The sequence below is a fragment of the Exophiala dermatitidis genome (genome assembly GCF_000230625.1).
Source record: "Exophiala dermatitidis NIH/UT8656 unplaced genomic scaffold supercont1.3, whole genome shotgun sequence".
NCBI lineage: Eukaryota > Fungi > Ascomycota > Eurotiomycetes > Chaetothyriales > Herpotrichiellaceae > Exophiala > Exophiala dermatitidis.
This window is the reverse complement of record NW_008751648.1, coordinates 1,217,308-1,231,306: the sequence shown is the minus strand read 5'-3', so window position 1 is coordinate 1,231,306 and position 13,999 is coordinate 1,217,308. Positions and strand designations below refer to the sequence as shown.

At 51.9% G+C, this 13,999-nt stretch overlaps 7 protein-coding genes across 7 annotated transcripts; 3 read left to right on the top strand and 4 right to left on the bottom strand.

The window, feature by feature from the left end:
• Positions 1-38: 38 nt before the first annotated feature.
• HMPREF1120_03448 (dimethylaniline monooxygenase (N-oxide forming)) lies at positions 39-2,128 on the bottom strand. The gene is made up of 2 exons (XM_009157519.1): positions 1,746-2,128; positions 39-1,650 (listed from the first exon to the last, which is right to left on the bottom strand). The coding sequence occupies exons 1-2, from the start codon at positions 1,823-1,825 to the stop codon at positions 222-224; spliced, it is 1,509 nt and encodes a 502-aa protein (XP_009155767.1). The 5' UTR covers positions 1,826-2,128; the 3' UTR covers positions 39-221.
• Positions 2,129-2,200: 72 nt separating this feature from the next.
• HMPREF1120_03447 (uncharacterized protein) lies at positions 2,201-4,273 on the bottom strand. The gene has a single exon (XM_009157518.1). The coding sequence runs from the start codon at positions 3,719-3,721 to the stop codon at positions 2,594-2,596; it is 1,128 nt and encodes a 375-aa protein (XP_009155766.1). The 5' UTR covers positions 3,722-4,273; the 3' UTR covers positions 2,201-2,593.
• Positions 4,274-4,296: 23 nt separating this feature from the next.
• HMPREF1120_03446 (uncharacterized protein) lies at positions 4,297-6,514 on the bottom strand. The gene is made up of 4 exons (XM_009157517.1): positions 5,772-6,514; positions 5,575-5,656; positions 4,712-5,515; positions 4,297-4,658 (listed from the first exon to the last, which is right to left on the bottom strand). Exons 1-4 carry the CDS (start codon positions 5,830-5,832, stop codon positions 4,580-4,582), a joined length of 1,026 nt encoding a protein of 341 aa, XP_009155765.1. The 5' UTR covers positions 5,833-6,514; the 3' UTR covers positions 4,297-4,579.
• A 109-nt stretch (positions 6,515-6,623) lies between these two features.
• HMPREF1120_03445 (uncharacterized protein) lies at positions 6,624-7,364 on the top strand. Its single transcript, XM_009157516.1, has one exon. It carries the CDS (start codon positions 6,639-6,641, stop codon positions 7,278-7,280), a length of 642 nt encoding a protein of 213 aa, XP_009155764.1. The 5' UTR covers positions 6,624-6,638; the 3' UTR covers positions 7,281-7,364.
• HMPREF1120_03444 (nucleoside diphosphate kinase) lies at positions 7,281-8,441 on the bottom strand. Its single transcript, XM_009157515.1, has 6 exons — positions 8,215-8,441; positions 8,132-8,162; positions 8,029-8,072; positions 7,876-7,979; positions 7,759-7,824; positions 7,281-7,707 (listed from the first exon to the last, which is right to left on the bottom strand). Exons 1-6 carry the CDS (start codon positions 8,229-8,231, stop codon positions 7,508-7,510), a joined length of 462 nt encoding a protein of 153 aa, XP_009155763.1. The 5' UTR covers positions 8,232-8,441; the 3' UTR covers positions 7,281-7,507.
• Positions 8,442-8,566: 125 nt separating this feature from the next.
• Positions 8,567-11,719, top strand: HMPREF1120_03443 (alpha 1,3-glucosidase). The gene is made up of 2 exons (XM_009157514.1): positions 8,567-8,727; positions 8,782-11,719. The coding sequence occupies exons 1-2, from the start codon at positions 8,643-8,645 to the stop codon at positions 11,640-11,642; spliced, it is 2,946 nt and encodes a 981-aa protein (XP_009155762.1). The 5' UTR covers positions 8,567-8,642; the 3' UTR covers positions 11,643-11,719.
• Positions 11,720-12,306: 587 nt separating this feature from the next.
• HMPREF1120_03442 (alpha 1,3-glucosidase) lies at positions 12,307-13,273 on the top strand (the record flags this gene model as incomplete). The annotated part of the gene is made up of 4 exons (XM_009157513.1): positions 12,307-12,353; positions 12,408-12,527; positions 12,577-12,810; positions 12,874-13,273. The coding sequence occupies 4 exons, from the start codon at positions 12,307-12,309 to the stop codon at positions 13,271-13,273; spliced, it is 801 nt and encodes a 266-aa protein (XP_009155761.1).
• Positions 13,274-13,999: the final 726 nt, after the last annotated feature.

The following is a 13,999-nucleotide window of genomic DNA, read 5'->3' as shown; positions in this document are numbered from 1 at the left end:
CGTCACTTCTGGAACGGCGAGCGTGAATTTGAGGTGGTGTTAAGTTAAGTGAGGACCCGTCGAGCTTTGTCCACCATTCTAGTCGACAAGGCTGAAATCCGGGATCCCCTTTGTCTTGTTTGGTGATTGGCATATCCGTTCCATAAGCCGACACAAAATCCGGCCTCTGGACCGCTCAATTGTTTATCAGCTCTATCTATTCATATATACAATGTACAATATCATTGAGAAACCAAAGAGCATTTGGCCTTTTGAAACATGTCCAACTCCTTATCGTCAGCCTTGCTCCGCCACTCGTCAAAATCAAATCCCAGCTCCTCGATCGTCCTAACTTTATATCTATCCTCGCCCTTTTTCAAATAAGCAGCCTTGACATTCGGAAAGATGGATCTCAACCAGACCTGCCTCTCCAGCCATCTAGCACCACGTTTGCCCGCCCCATCATTCTCCAAACCTTGTCTCTTTCTCGCGCTCTCGGCCCAGGCATAGAGCTCATTGATCTGGGCAGCATCCTCCGGAAACTTCTTGAGATGGAAATACTTCCCATCGCCCTTCTCCTTGACCGTATCCTGCTCCCACTGTCTCATTTCATCCGTCGACGGCAAATCCAGGCGTCCACTCCAGACCCTCGCCAGGACGGCCGCCTGATTCTGCGAGAGCGGAAACGGTATAATCTTCAGATTAATGACCGGAAACGCAAGCGTGGGATGTTGAATATCAAATAAATGCTGATACACATCCCTGGTGCGGAAACCATCGGTGACCACTTGGGGCGAGACGGTCTGAAGAAACGGATAAGAGTAGAAATACCCCGTTGCAAAAACAACAGCATCGACATCCGTTTCAACCCGGCCACTTCTGAACCTTACAGCTCGATATTCGCCCTCCTTCTTAGGCAGAAACTCAACCAACTCGTCGACATCATCGCGCCATTCCGCGGGTGGCAGGGTTCCGAAGGCCGAGACAGAGCGCGCCGAAAGCAGTACGGGGGTCTTGCAGTACTTTCCGATCTGCGTGGCGATGTCGAGTCCGGACGCCGAATTGCCCACCACAATCACTTTCTTGCCCGTAAAGTCCTCGGGTTTGCGGTACGCTTTGGAATGTATAATGTGCCCTGGGTACGTGGCGTTCCACTCCGCCACGCCCTTGATGTCCGGCACATACGGCACGGTGTAATGTCCGTTGGCGACCACGACGGCATCATACTCCTCGCTGATAGTCTGCTTGGTTTGCAGATCTTCCGCCTGCAGAGCCCACCGTTCCTGGCCGGTTTTTGAGTCGATAAACTGTTTGACATCGCGCACCGCCGTGTGAAACCGGATCAAGTGCCGCACTTCGTCGGCATATTCATTCAAATACCTGAGGACAGCCTGATGGCTGGGGAACAGTGGTTCTTCGTCTGGGAACGGCTTGTCCGAAAACGCCATTAGCTGTTTCGGAATGTTGGTCTCCAAGTAGTCGTAGAGCGGGGATTCGAACTCCAGAGTTTCCTCTTCGGCATGACTGCCCTTTTGTCCATAGAACGGATCAAGCTGAGGGATAGGAATCCTCTTCGACCGCGTCGGCGGCGACAGGTTCCAGATCCCGCCTACTCCATCCCGCTGCTCGTATATGTCGATTGTATCAAATGCTTTTTCGGCCAATAAATATCTATATTAACTGCAAGTTAGTTCGACCCGATCAATTTTAATCTTCCACCGACAAAAACAGCACGAGTGGACTTGGATTTTAATGAGAAGACCTACTTGGCACAAGACACACCAACCGGACCACCTCCTATAATGGCAATCCTCGAGATCGAGGAGCTTTGCGCGGCGTCGCCCATCGCGGTTCCGTCAACTGGAAAACAATATCCGATCTGTAGTGATCTTGGGCCCGGGGTTCTGGATTGACGATCTCGATCTGGCCGGATCCTCCGCCGATGACTAACAGATTCAATCGTCGAGCGGAACCTGGTAATACCAAAGGGAACTTGAAATCCGAAGACCAAATAAACTTGGGCAACAGTCCGTGCAGGAACAGATTACGAAAGATGAAACAACGCCGGACAAACCCTTCTCGAATTATTCTGTCGTCCTATTTCAAAAAAAAAAAAAAGACTGTCTCTCTGCCAAAAGACAAACGAGCGAAATTTGCGGCCCGGTTGCGCCATCACTTGTTGCGGGCCCGCGCCCGCCAAAGTCCGATCAGGTGATGGATGGTACGATATCAAGAGTGGAGGATAAGGTACCTTGGGTAGGCCACACTTCGCAACAAGCCCCGTAGACCGTGATCATATTCTTTCTTCCGGCCTGGGTACCGAAGGTGGTCTGGTCTGTTGGTTATTAGCAATCTGAGATATAAGCAGTCACCTAGTTGATCCCGCCGTCGTACTGGGAAGAGATCGGTCCGCTAAGCTAGGTACGCCTGAGCATGATGGAGGCCAAGATAGCGACTCCGACCGATAAATGCACCAGACGACGTCGAGTTTTATCTACGCAGACAGGTTTGGGAGCATTTCTGTACATTATATAAACGACTCACACGCTTCAGCCTGCACAACATACATGCTTCAGGCTAGAGCAAGCCTCCGTGGAGGCGTAGGCGTAGGCGTTCATTTTTCCCGCTTCTTCCTTTTCGGCGAGGGTTCGTCCACCTCAGCCTCGTCCCCTTTCTCCCTTTTGGTCGTGAGATACCTCTCAATACCACCACTCGATGCAGCTCCAGCTCCAGTATCCCGACCATGTGCAACTTGAAGTCCATCGCGTTTCCCATTCCCCCAATTGCCCACAACTCGCTGACGGCCCGAGTCCCATTCGAGAACCATATCACGAATACCCTCATCCCTCTCTCTGATCCAAGTTGCCGCAATCCTCCCGGTTTCCTTCCCAATCTCCTCCGTCCCCTTCTTCAACTTCGCCCCACCCTTAAGGTTCATGCCATGATCGGCACCTTTGACGGTGACCAACCATGATCTAGCCTTCATTTTTGCCCTGACCTTGGCCAACAAACCAAAATCACACATGGAGTCGCCGTCGCCGGAAATGAACAAGACATCCGTCCCCGGGTTGATATCTAGCAGAATCTGGTCTCTCACATCGCGGTTCGGCCCAATCAAAGGATACGAGACTAGAACAAGTAGTCTGATCGCTTGGGCTTGACGATCATGGGCCGCTAGAACCGCCGCACGTGCACCCATGCTCCGTCCGCCAAAAGCCAGATTTGATGGTCTTGCACTATCGCCTGTAGTCTCGCCTGTCTTCTGCTGCTGCTGTTGCTGCTGTTGCTGCTTCTCGTAATCCAGAACGGCAGCGAACATGCCCGCACGACCTTTGAGATTCATATTCCCTTGAAAACAAACGATGGCGGCGCCTGTTGATGCAAACCCGTGCGAAAAGTTCATCACTGCCGGCGCAGATAGGCCTCCTCCGGCGCCATGGGTGAAGATCAGCGATGCTGGTGGTGACCCGGGGGGATGGCTCCGTAAGCATGGAATCGGTTTAGTCTTTGACGGGACTTCGTAAGACGTGAAGCGTGGTGTTGCTGTCATGTTACCAGTAGTCTTTGTAGACGGCGGGCTAGTAGTGCTTCCCAACGCGCTTACATCGTCGTCCTTACCGATATTGTTCGTGTCAGAAGAGGGCTTTGGGGCCGCCGCCGCCGTGCTGGCCTGGCTCTTTGTTGGCGACTCGGAGCTGGGTGGGTTTCCAGAAAGTCGAGAAGACCGTCTTTTTGGCGGCATGGCTGTGGCTGCGGCTGTGGCCGTGGTAGTCGCGCCGTGAATTGGATTGGATCTGGAAATTGAATGTGGTCGGAGTCCTTATTTGAATGGCATACTAGTACTTTGGTCTCGAACTGCTGGCCCAAATATTGATACTGGTTGTCGTCTGCTAGCTGTTGTAGGCAACGCGCAGCTAAGGCATTGAATTACTGCTGCCGCATGCAATGATCTTGCTGGCACGTTGGGGCTGCCTCCGGACAAGAGTGAGAAACACTGAGCGGTAAGGGAGGTGGAATATTGAGGTCACGGACACTGCAATGAATGTATGGTCACAGGTTGAGAGTTGCGGGCTGAGGTCATCTTCACGGACAAGGCTGAAGTGGCTGGACTGGTGTTCGAGTGGTACACAGTATACAAGGCTGCTAGAAGTACATGTACCTCCCTATTAAAATACATAATATACAATGCTTCACTTTACCAGCAGGCATCGGAGTCTACCTGAAGGAGATCCGCTCCAACTTCAATCCTCGGTCATTACTTTACGAACTCACTGCAGATGAAGTTGAAGCTGCAGGGAAACTTCACCTCCTGCCGGATTGCAGACCACCACTTTTGGACGTGCACTGGCACTTCGAGTTCCCAATTGTTCCTTGGTATTTTGTAATCAAAATCAGCATGGAAAAAAGTATCTACATGAGAAACACCAAAAAAGCCAACTGTCTCAGTGGAACAGGATTAACGAAATAGTACGACATATTTGGAGGCTACATGACATCCATTAGCAATACTCGGAGCTTCAGCATGAGTCCCGACATAGTCTGGGCAATTGGCCGTCTGTGCTGATTCGAGCGGACCACCGGTTCGTCCGCTGAGGATACTTCACGAAGCTATTGCATGATATCCCAGGAACTGCTGGAGGATTTGGTCGAAATATGCCTCATCAATGACAGCACCGAACCTGTGGCAAATGGTCAAGATGGGGCTTCTCAGGTCAAGATCTGTGGTTCTTACCCATGGCATTGGATTTCAGGAATCAGTGCCAGCTTCATGGCTTCCAAGCCCTCTCTTGTCACCCTCACGAAATTCGGATGCTGTCGTATGCGTTGCCAGGCCTCGACCGGTGTGATTTCCCCACTCAGATTGAGCTGGTTCGAAAACTCCAGCAGCTTTTCCAGTTCGATCGCCGGAACCGTCCACCGAGTGCCGTTCGGGATGCCTGTTTCAGTCTGCTTCGTTTGAGTCGGTGACGGGGACAACTCCATGATCGGGTTCGTCAACATCATTGTGTGTCCATTGCCGTCATCATTACAGGCGTGCTGGGTATGGTGAGTCAGACAAGCCTGTTCGAGAGCCAGGACAAAGTCGATCCCGACTTGAATCGAATCAAGTCCATCTGGATGACGCACAGCTGCCGAAGCGGCCGGAATTGAGGAATTGTTCAGTCTCGTGCTGTTGGTGTTGGTAGTGACCGGCATAGCTCCGCTGTTAACAGTCGTGGATCCTGAAGGCCAGAAGAGCGCGGACCTTGCGTCTGAGGCAGACAGTTCATATTCTTCTGGCATTTCGGCTCGAATGCTCTGCGAACGCTCGGACAGGCCCACCAACTCGATAGTCGCCTGAGGAGTCGAGACATGTGGATCTAATGCCAAATCCGACGGCAGTGGTATGCCGTAATCAGAGCAAAGCTCTTTCAACCGTCGGATAGTCCGCCTGTATGACTGGATCTCCGCCGCGTGGGCCGCATCCAGAGAACGTAGTCGCGCAACTTCGGCTTCAAGAGTCTTCAGGTATGTAGCCCTGCGATCTCGATGGGTTCTATAATCCGTAAGATCAAACGAGTACATCGTCAGGGCATACCTTGATCTTCATCTCACCTTTGAGCGCGTCTGACCTGCTCTCGTCGGCGAGCTCGAGGGTCCGTTCCCGCTTCATCCTCTGCAATCTTGGGGGTCGAATCTGCATGATCTTAGCCGAGCCGCTTCGGTGACTGCGAGCTTGCAGTCGAAATGAGCGTTAAGGCCGGGCTGCAAAAGCCAAACCCCCGCCCCCGTGACCGACTAGGAGCGCTCACCACGTTGTGACTTGTCGGATCTGACTAGCCTTGCTAGCCAGTTAGGTGATTTACTGGCCATGGTTATCTGACCCGCTGACCGCAGTAAGTTGACTTCGCACTGTGCAGTATGACTACCTCGCTGAAGCGAGTCGTAAAATGATGATTTCTTCCAAACGCTTGAGTGTCAGTAGACGGTTAACCAGAAGGGACCTTCAAGTCGAGCGTTCCAGACCGTGGGGCGGCCCGATCATGCCCACGATTATGGCATCCAGATCGATAAAGAGTGAAATATCCACGATCCTGGCATGTCCTACCGAGTGGTGCTGGGGAAGGGAGGCCTGAGGCTAACAAACCTCGACGGCTTCGCCCGCACCATGTGCCGAGTGGTCTGGCGCGGCGGTCCGACAGGGATCATGTTTTGATGCTTTGAATGCATGGTTTCGTGTTTCATCCCTACCTTAGGTAGCTAGACATAGACACTTGCACCTAGGTCTCCCAAATATTATCCTGCCCTCTGCCAACCGAGATTTCCAGGAACTCGACATAGCAGGATCAGGTACCAACGGGTTGGCGGCCAGCGCAGGCATATAGAATGTAGCAAAGCACGAGCAGGCATCGGCAAGGACTGGAAGTCAGTTCAGCCCCGGCGTGATTGTTGGAGACACGGTTGGATACATCAAACGGCCGGAAATATCATGGTCCAAGGGGAAAATACCTACCAAGGTACCTACCATGCGTCGACATCCAGAAGAACAGAACCCCAAGCAGCCAGCCTGGTGACGAAGATAGTCCGCCGTATTTCGTATCTCTTAGCCCCGGCCGCGGTTCAAGTTGTCGCCTCCAAGCTGCCTACCACGACTCCGGTCTCACCAGAGCCTCGACAACATGAGGCGTCTCCTCTTAAAAGTCTCCCAGCGATGTGGCAGGACTCCCATTGCTCGACGAAGCTTCTCCGCCGGCAAAAGTGACGCACCACTTCAAACCCCTGCCAAGCAAGCCTCAGTCCGAAGCCGGTTTGACCGGTTCATCGAACGAACTCCACGTTTCCTCCGGCCTACAGTGACCGGGCTGCGACAGGCTCCGGTGTCCCATATCGCGGCATTCATCATTCTTCATGAGTTGACTGCGGTCATTCCGTTGTTTGGCCTCGCCGGCGCATTTCACTACTGGCGGTGGCTACCTCCATACTTCGCCGAGGGTGCTTGGATCAATGCTGGGGTGGAGAGGTTTGGACGGTACTTTCGAAAGAAGGGCTGGATCAGTGAGAGGGACGAGCTAGACGTGGAAGAGAAAACAAAACAAGCAAAGGCGGGAAAATTCGAGAAGCAGACGATTTCCAAGTGGTTCAACCGCGGCGAAGACACGACGAGATGGGTTGTGGAATTTGCTACGGCCTACGCCGTGGTGAAAGTGTTGCTCCCTCTACGCTTGGTTATCAGCGTATGGGGCGCTCCGTGGTTTGCCAGACTGGCTGTCATTCCGTTTGGGAAAGCCACGAGATCGATCTTCCGGCGAAAGAAATCATGACAGGCTTATAACGTCACTTATTATCGTCGCAAGGCTTAGATCACCAGACTCAAAAAGGGTATATGGTAGAGTGTTTTTCAGGACGTGCGATCCAAGTCGTCATCATTTTTTGACTCTGCAAGTCTATGTGCTCTGTCTTGTATGTTTTGGACTGTCGCAACGGCAGGTTGGAGGATAGAACTATCCGCTGCCGTGCGGGTTATGCCATTTGACACTTGGCAAACCGTTTATGCCTTCTCGTAGATCCAGTCGAACTGAGCGGACTTGTAGCTCTGGATCTCCTCTGGCTTGAACCACAGAGCAATCTCCTTCTTCGCGCTCTCAACAGAGTCGGAACCGTGGCAGACGTTGCGACCGACATCGATGGCATAGTCACCTCGGATGGTGCCAGGGGCAGAAGCAAGAGGGTTGGTGGCACCGAGGATGGCTGAACGAGTTAGTCATTGCCGATTGGGACGTGAGATGTGTGGTAACTTACATCGGCCGGTCTTGCAAGCATCACGACCTTCCCAGACCATGGCCACGATGGGGCCGCTCAGCATGTCTGCGTAACCATTAGCTTAGGCCAGATGCTTGTCAATCTCGCTTTCCATACATGTAACCAAACCCTTGAAGAAAGGCTTGTCCGAGAGGTCCTCGTAGTGCTTCTCAAGGTGCTCCTTGGATGGTGAGACCATCTTCAAGGCAACCAATTTGTACCTTCACCGCTTAGTTGCTATTCGGACTCAAATTGACGTTAAATGCTCACCCTCTCTTCTCAAAGCGGGAGATGATGTCTCCGACAAGTCCACGCTGAATTTCTCGTTAATAGGCTAGCCTAGACACCGGCCATTAGGCGTAGAGAAGCATACCTGGACGCCATCTGGCTTGACGGCAATGAAACTGCAAGGACCGTTAACACTCTGCCGCAATGAGAGAGAAATCGAACACCCACGTTTGCTCGTTCGACATTTTGAAGAGTGATTGAGATGTATGAAATTGTACTTGATCTGTTTGAGAAGAAGAATTTGCTTGCACGGGCTGAGAACTTGAAGGAAAGATGTTGCGGTCAACGGTGTCTGCAGGAACAAATATTTTGCTCCGCTGAGCTTCCTCTTGCAATTATTGGTGGGGAGAACACGGTGTGACGGAGGGGCACGAACTGCCCACTGTCAATGCCAGCGAAACTGCGGTGATGCAGTCAGGGGCCCGCCAGATGAGCATCCAGCCAATGATCCGACAGCCTTGACGGTGTGTTGACGGCACCGCGGTGTTCTGAGCGACTCGCCGTAAGGACACTTTTTGGAGACGCAGCCTGCCTCTGCCTCTCGCTCTGCCTACACTCAGCACAGGTGCCAGACATCTGGGTAGCTGATCTCAAATATGGCACGGTCATCGAGGCGTACGCCTCGATGGGCAATCTCATCTATTTCCATCCTACTAGTGCTCCTTTTTGTTTCTCCCGCAGGTAGGCTGCACATTTGTCTGATATATCCTCAATGCCAATGCTGACGTATCCTAGTTATGGTAAAACACCATGATTTCAAACGATGTGATCAATCTGGGTTCTGCACTAGGAATAGAGCTTATGCAGACTTGATGACCGAAAAGGGCGAGCCCAACTCTTCACCATACAAACTAGACGCGAGTTCCCTCAAGTTCAATGGTGGACAACTGGAAGGCTCGGTAACAAAGAGAATCGCGGACACCGAGGAAGCCAAGTTGCCCCTGACCATATCCTTCCTCGAGCGTGGCAATGTACGCGTCACTGTTGATGAGGAAAAGAGACGAAAGGGCGACATTGAACTCCGACACGGCAGCGTCGCTCGGAAAGAAAGGTACAATGAGGCTGGAGCATGGGCGTTGACGGGAGCTGGTCTCCAACCCCAAAAATCAGCTACCTTGAAAAAGGTTTCTACGGATGTCAGTGAGGTGACGTGGGGGCCGGACAACACCTTCAAAGCGATCATTCGTCACGCTCCTTTTGGAATCGAGTTTTGGTCTGGCGATGACAAGCAGGTTGTCCTCAATGGTCGCGGATTTCTGAATATCGAACATTGGAGACCGAAGATAGACAAACTGGTGGAGAATGAGAACAGTACCCAGGCGGAAGCTGTCAACCCCGCTGAAGACGAAAGCACTTGGTGGGAGGAGAGCTTCGGCGGTAATACGGATTCGAAACCGAGAGGACCGGAGAGCGTTGCAATGGACATCACCTTCGCTGGCTACGGACATGTTTACGGCCTTGCAGAACACGCAGGACCGTTGTCACTGAAGGAAACTCGTGGTGGGGAGGGAAACTATGACCAGCCATACCGAATGTTTAACAGCGATATTTTCGAGTATGAGCTTGACAGCCCCATGACCCTATATGGGTCGATCCCTTTCATGCAGGCACACAAGAAAGGCTCAACAGTCGGAGTATTCTGGCTGAACGCGGCTGAAACATGGGTGGACATTGTTAAAACACGGCATGGCGCCAATCCATTGACTCTCGGCTTGAGCGGCGGCGAGATTGACACCCATACCCATTGGATGTCCGAAAGCGGGCTCTTGGATGTCTTTGTGATGCTCGGCCCAAAACCGACCGATGTCGCAAAGTCATATGGTGAACTGACCGGCTATACGCAGCTGCCAGCAACCTTCGCGATTGCGTATCATCAGTGTAGGTGGAACTATGTCAGTGATGAGGATGTGAAGGACGTTGATCGCAAGTTCGACAAATTCAACATCCCATACGACGTCATCTGGTTGGATATTGAATATACGGACGACAAGCAATACTTTACATGGGATCCTCTGACCTTCCCCGATCCCATTTCCATGGAAAAGCAGCTTGATGAGTCCGAGCGCAAACTCGTTGTCATTATTGACCCGCACATCAAGAACAAGGACGGGTACACTGTTGGTCAAGAGCTTAAAAGCAAGGATCTGGCCGTCAAGAACAAGGACAACAACATCTTCGAGGGCTGGTGTTGGCCAGGAAGTTCTCACTGGACTGATACCTTCAACCCCGCGGCACGAGCCTGGTGGAAAGGTCTTTTCTCTTATGACAAGTTTAAGGGGACCATGTCCAATGTCTGGCTCTGGAACGACATGAATGAGCCTTCGGTCTTCAACGGCCCGGAAATCACCATGCCTCGCGATAACATCCACTATGGCAACTGGGAACAGCGTGATGTCCACAACCTCTACGGGATGACCTTCCACAATGCTACCTACCATGCACTAGTTGAGCGGAAGAAGGGCGAGGTGCGTCGGCCTTTTGTTCTGACAAGGTCGTTTTATGCGGGCTCTCAAAGGACCGCTGCCATGTGGACCGGCGATAACCAGGCCGAGTGGAGCCATTTGGCAGCTTCTCTTCCAATGCTCTTGAACCAAGGTGTCAGCGGATTCCCATTTGGCGGTGCTGATGTTGGAGGATTCTTTGGCAATCCCAGCAAGGAGCTGCAGACACGGTGGTACCAAGCAGGGGCTTTTTATCCGTTCTTCCGGGGTCATGCACACATTGACACTCGCAGACGTGAGCCGTACATGCTGGGAGAGCCATACACTACCGTCATGACCCAGGCTTTGCGGTTGAGATATGCGCTGCTTCCTGCTTGGTATACCGCTTTCCATGAGGCTTCTACAGACGGCTACCCGATCATCCGGCCACAGTACTTTGTGCATCCGGAAGATGAGAAGGGTTACGCGATTGATGACCAATTTTACCTTGGCTCAACAGGCATATTGGTTAAACCAGTCACGACCGAGGGGGCGGAGAGCGTGGATGTTTATTTGTCCGACGCCGAAAACTATTTTGATTATTTCGACTACACCATCTATACCGGCGGGTCGAAGACGCACCAGATCAGCGCACCGTTGGAGAAAATTCCCATGTTGATGAAAGGTGGTCACATCATCCCGAGAAAAGATAGGCCGCGAAAGAGCTCTGGTCTAATGAAATGGGACCCGTATACTCTTGTTGTGGTCCTGGACAAGAATGGGGCAGCTCAGGGGACAATCTACGTCGACGATGGCGAGACGTTTGACTATCAGGAGGGAGCTTACATTCACCGCAATTTCTCTCTCTCTGAAGGTGTATTGAGAAGCAGCGACATCGGCACCAAAGGGCCCAAAACGGCGAATTTCTTGAAGACAATGAAGGATGTCAAGATCGAGAAGATCATTGTGGTCAATGCTCCCGCCGAATGGTCGGCATATGCCGAGGCCACGGTGACCGAAGAAGGAAGTCGAGGTTCTTCGACAGCAGAGTTGACTTTCCATTCGGCGTCCGGCAACAAGGCTGCTTGGGCGGTGGTTAGGAATCCCGGAGTCGGCATCGGATCGTCGTGGAACATCGTCTTCCCCGGGCCATCCAGTCCAAAGTCCGATCTATAGACTGAGTGTAAAATACAATAAAACATGATTTGACAGCGAAAGGACGCCATAATTCAAATCCCATAGCCAGTCTACACGTACTGTCTCCGGATTACCTCAGGTATATGCACAACATCGTAGGATTTAAATAAAGGCTAACCGTGCACTCCGTCAGCACTCGTCGGTTGTTCTCGGTTGTTCCCCCCACCGAGGAACAACCGACGAGTGCTGACGGAGTGCACGGTTAAGCATTTGTTGCAGTGGACACACGTAGAGGTGAAGCTTCCTTGACAGGGGGAAATCAGACCCTTAGGAACGCGTCTAGCAGAGTTTGGGCTCAACTAGGCGCGGAAGCCAGAGACGGGATGCCATCATCGTCACCAACAATTCTCGACGGCGCGCGATCCTGGTCATCAACAGAGATTAAAATTAGCCTCCACTGGCACCGTCCACCAATGGACCATTTTCAAGATAAAGGATGCGCGTTGTGTCCAAATCCTCCAGAAGAATGATATTTTGTCAAAAGATCAACATTCTCCTACAGCATTTCTGCGGCTCTCCTTTGCGAGATTCTATCCTCCTGCGGTTTTCGTGTTTACTTGTTGCGAGCAGCCTGAGTATCGCCAAAACGTAGCGACGCTTATCCTTCAGTAGGATCTGCTCCTGCTCCAGATCCTCTCCGATCATGTTGCGCCTATTCTCCGTTGTTGTCGACTATTTTGCGCCTCTATTGTCAGTTCTGAAGCATGAACGTCGATTCCGTGCTTGCTGATAAAATGGCTACAGTCTCGTCGTGTCTCCAATTACCTCCTATGCCGACCAGATAGTATCCATCCATCGCCGGAAGTCCAGCGATGGCTTTTCGCTCGACATTCCTCTCATCATGCTGGTAGCATCTATCCTAAAGTGTGCTCCGCCGCCCATGCTCACGAGGACGTCACTTACAATAAATCAGGGTCTTCTACTGGTTCGGCGCATACTATGACAAGGCACTTCTATTGCAGGCCTCGATCATGATTGTGGTCCAACTTATACTGTTGAAGGTGGCTCTGGACAACAGGGCCTCTACGGGTGCAAGAGATGGGCTAGAACATACTCCGTTCCATGGCTACACGGCTGAAGATGGGCTGAAAGATTTGTTGTCAGGCCGTCGGCCATATGGCTTCTGGCAATGGAACAATCCGAAGTCGTATGTGCCATGGAAAAACCGTCCGTCCTCTACTGCATGCATGATACTGATGTGTCACATTAGATACTTTCAGTTTCTGGCATATCTGGCATCAGGACTCCTTGCCATCCACGTCTTGCTCCCGTTTATTTCTCAGTCACCCACATACATCTCCTTTCTTGGATACCTGGGCTTGACCATCGAGGCATTCTTGCCCGTGCCCCAGATCATACAGAACCACCGCGCCCGATCTTGCAAGGGTTTTCGCTTGTCGGTCATCGTCAACTGGCTTGCAGGTGATGCCATGAAGATGAGCTATTTCTTCCTTAGCAGCGAATACGTCCCCTGGCCGTTTCGACTGTGCGGCATGTTTCAGGCCTGCTGTGATACCTATCTTGGGATACAGTATTACATGTACGGCGAGGGACCGGCGGGAGTCGATATCCCTATGAGCAGCACAGGCAAATCTGGCCTCTTTGGGTGAAAGACGCCATTAACCTTGAAAAAAGGCGTTCAAGCCCATATCGCAGCAAATTTCCAGCAGCAAAAAAGCTCCTGTCGCGAGGGTGAGCATGTGGCCATGACCGTGGTCTACAACACGACAGTAACATGGCGACTAGCATCTCAGTTTTGGGATACTGTGGTTCTACGCAACCGGAATACCACTATACGGTCCATGCCGGAGGAGCGCAGGCCGAATCAGATGACGCTCGAACAGAGGCTGGACTTTCGCGCTTTAGCCTCGTCAAGCACATTTCCGAGGCCTTAATTGCGGTGAAGGCGAAGTTTGACTGAGAGGGATCCAACAACGCCTCAATCTCTTCATCGTTTTACTGGCCAATAAACGGGCATGCCTAGGACCACTTCGGCCAATTGCTGTCAATTTTTATCTCGGAGAAGACGCAAGCATGGTGCCAGTTAACCTAGTGACCAGCATAACAATCCTAGAGGACTTTCCTTCGACTGAAGACACACTCTACTAGATAGTAACGTGGTTCTGAAGAGTCTCTAGACTACCATGGACTGGCTGGCTAGCCACAAGGCACACGGAATCATTCGCCGGCCGTGAACGTCAAGAACCGCAAGGATACGAGAGCTGAGAAGGCTTCCACTCCCGGGCACAAGGGCAAGAAGCTGTACGAGAAAAAAGTCCATGGCTGAGATCACCACAGATTGATGCCAAACCGGGCGAGTTTTAATCTGCCAGTTT

Coding starts and splice junctions, on each gene's coding strand:
- HMPREF1120_03444 (XM_009157515.1), bottom strand. Junction 8,073..8,131: donor TCAAGCCAGATGGCGTCCAG/GTATGCTTCTCT, acceptor CGAGAAATTCAG/CGTGGACTTGTCGGAGACAT. Junction 7,980..8,028: donor TCCCGCTTTGAGAAGAGAGG/GTGAGCATTTAA, acceptor TAAGCGGTGAAG/GTACAAATTGGTTGCCTTGA.
- HMPREF1120_03443 (XM_009157514.1), top strand. CDS start 8,643: ATGGCACGGTCATCGAGGCGTACGCCTCGATGGGCAATCTCATCTATT. Junction 8,728..8,781: donor CCTTTTTGTTTCTCCCGCAG/GTAGGCTGCACA, acceptor GACGTATCCTAG/TTATGGTAAAACACCATGAT.
- HMPREF1120_03446 (XM_009157517.1), bottom strand. CDS start 5,832: ATGGCCAGTAAATCACCTAACTGGCTAGCAAGGCTAGTCAGATCCGAC. Junction 5,657..5,771: donor ATCCGACAAGTCACAACGTG/GTGAGCGCTCCT, acceptor AAGATCATGCAG/ATTCGACCCCCAAGATTGCA. Junction 4,659..4,711: donor CCTGAAATCCAATGCCATGG/GTAAGAACCACA, acceptor CATTTGCCACAG/GTTCGGTGCTGTCATTGATG.
- HMPREF1120_03448 (XM_009157519.1), bottom strand. CDS start 1,825: ATGGGCGACGCCGCGCAAAGCTCCTCGATCTCGAGGATTGCCATTATA. Junction 1,651..1,745: donor GTTGGTGTGTCTTGTGCCAA/GTAGGTCTTCTC, acceptor CAGTTAATATAG/ATATTTATTGGCCGAAAAAG.
- HMPREF1120_03447 (XM_009157518.1), bottom strand. CDS start 3,721: ATGCCGCCAAAAAGACGGTCTTCTCGACTTTCTGGAAACCCACCCAGC.
- HMPREF1120_03445 (XM_009157516.1), top strand. CDS start 6,639: ATGAGGCGTCTCCTCTTAAAAGTCTCCCAGCGATGTGGCAGGACTCCC.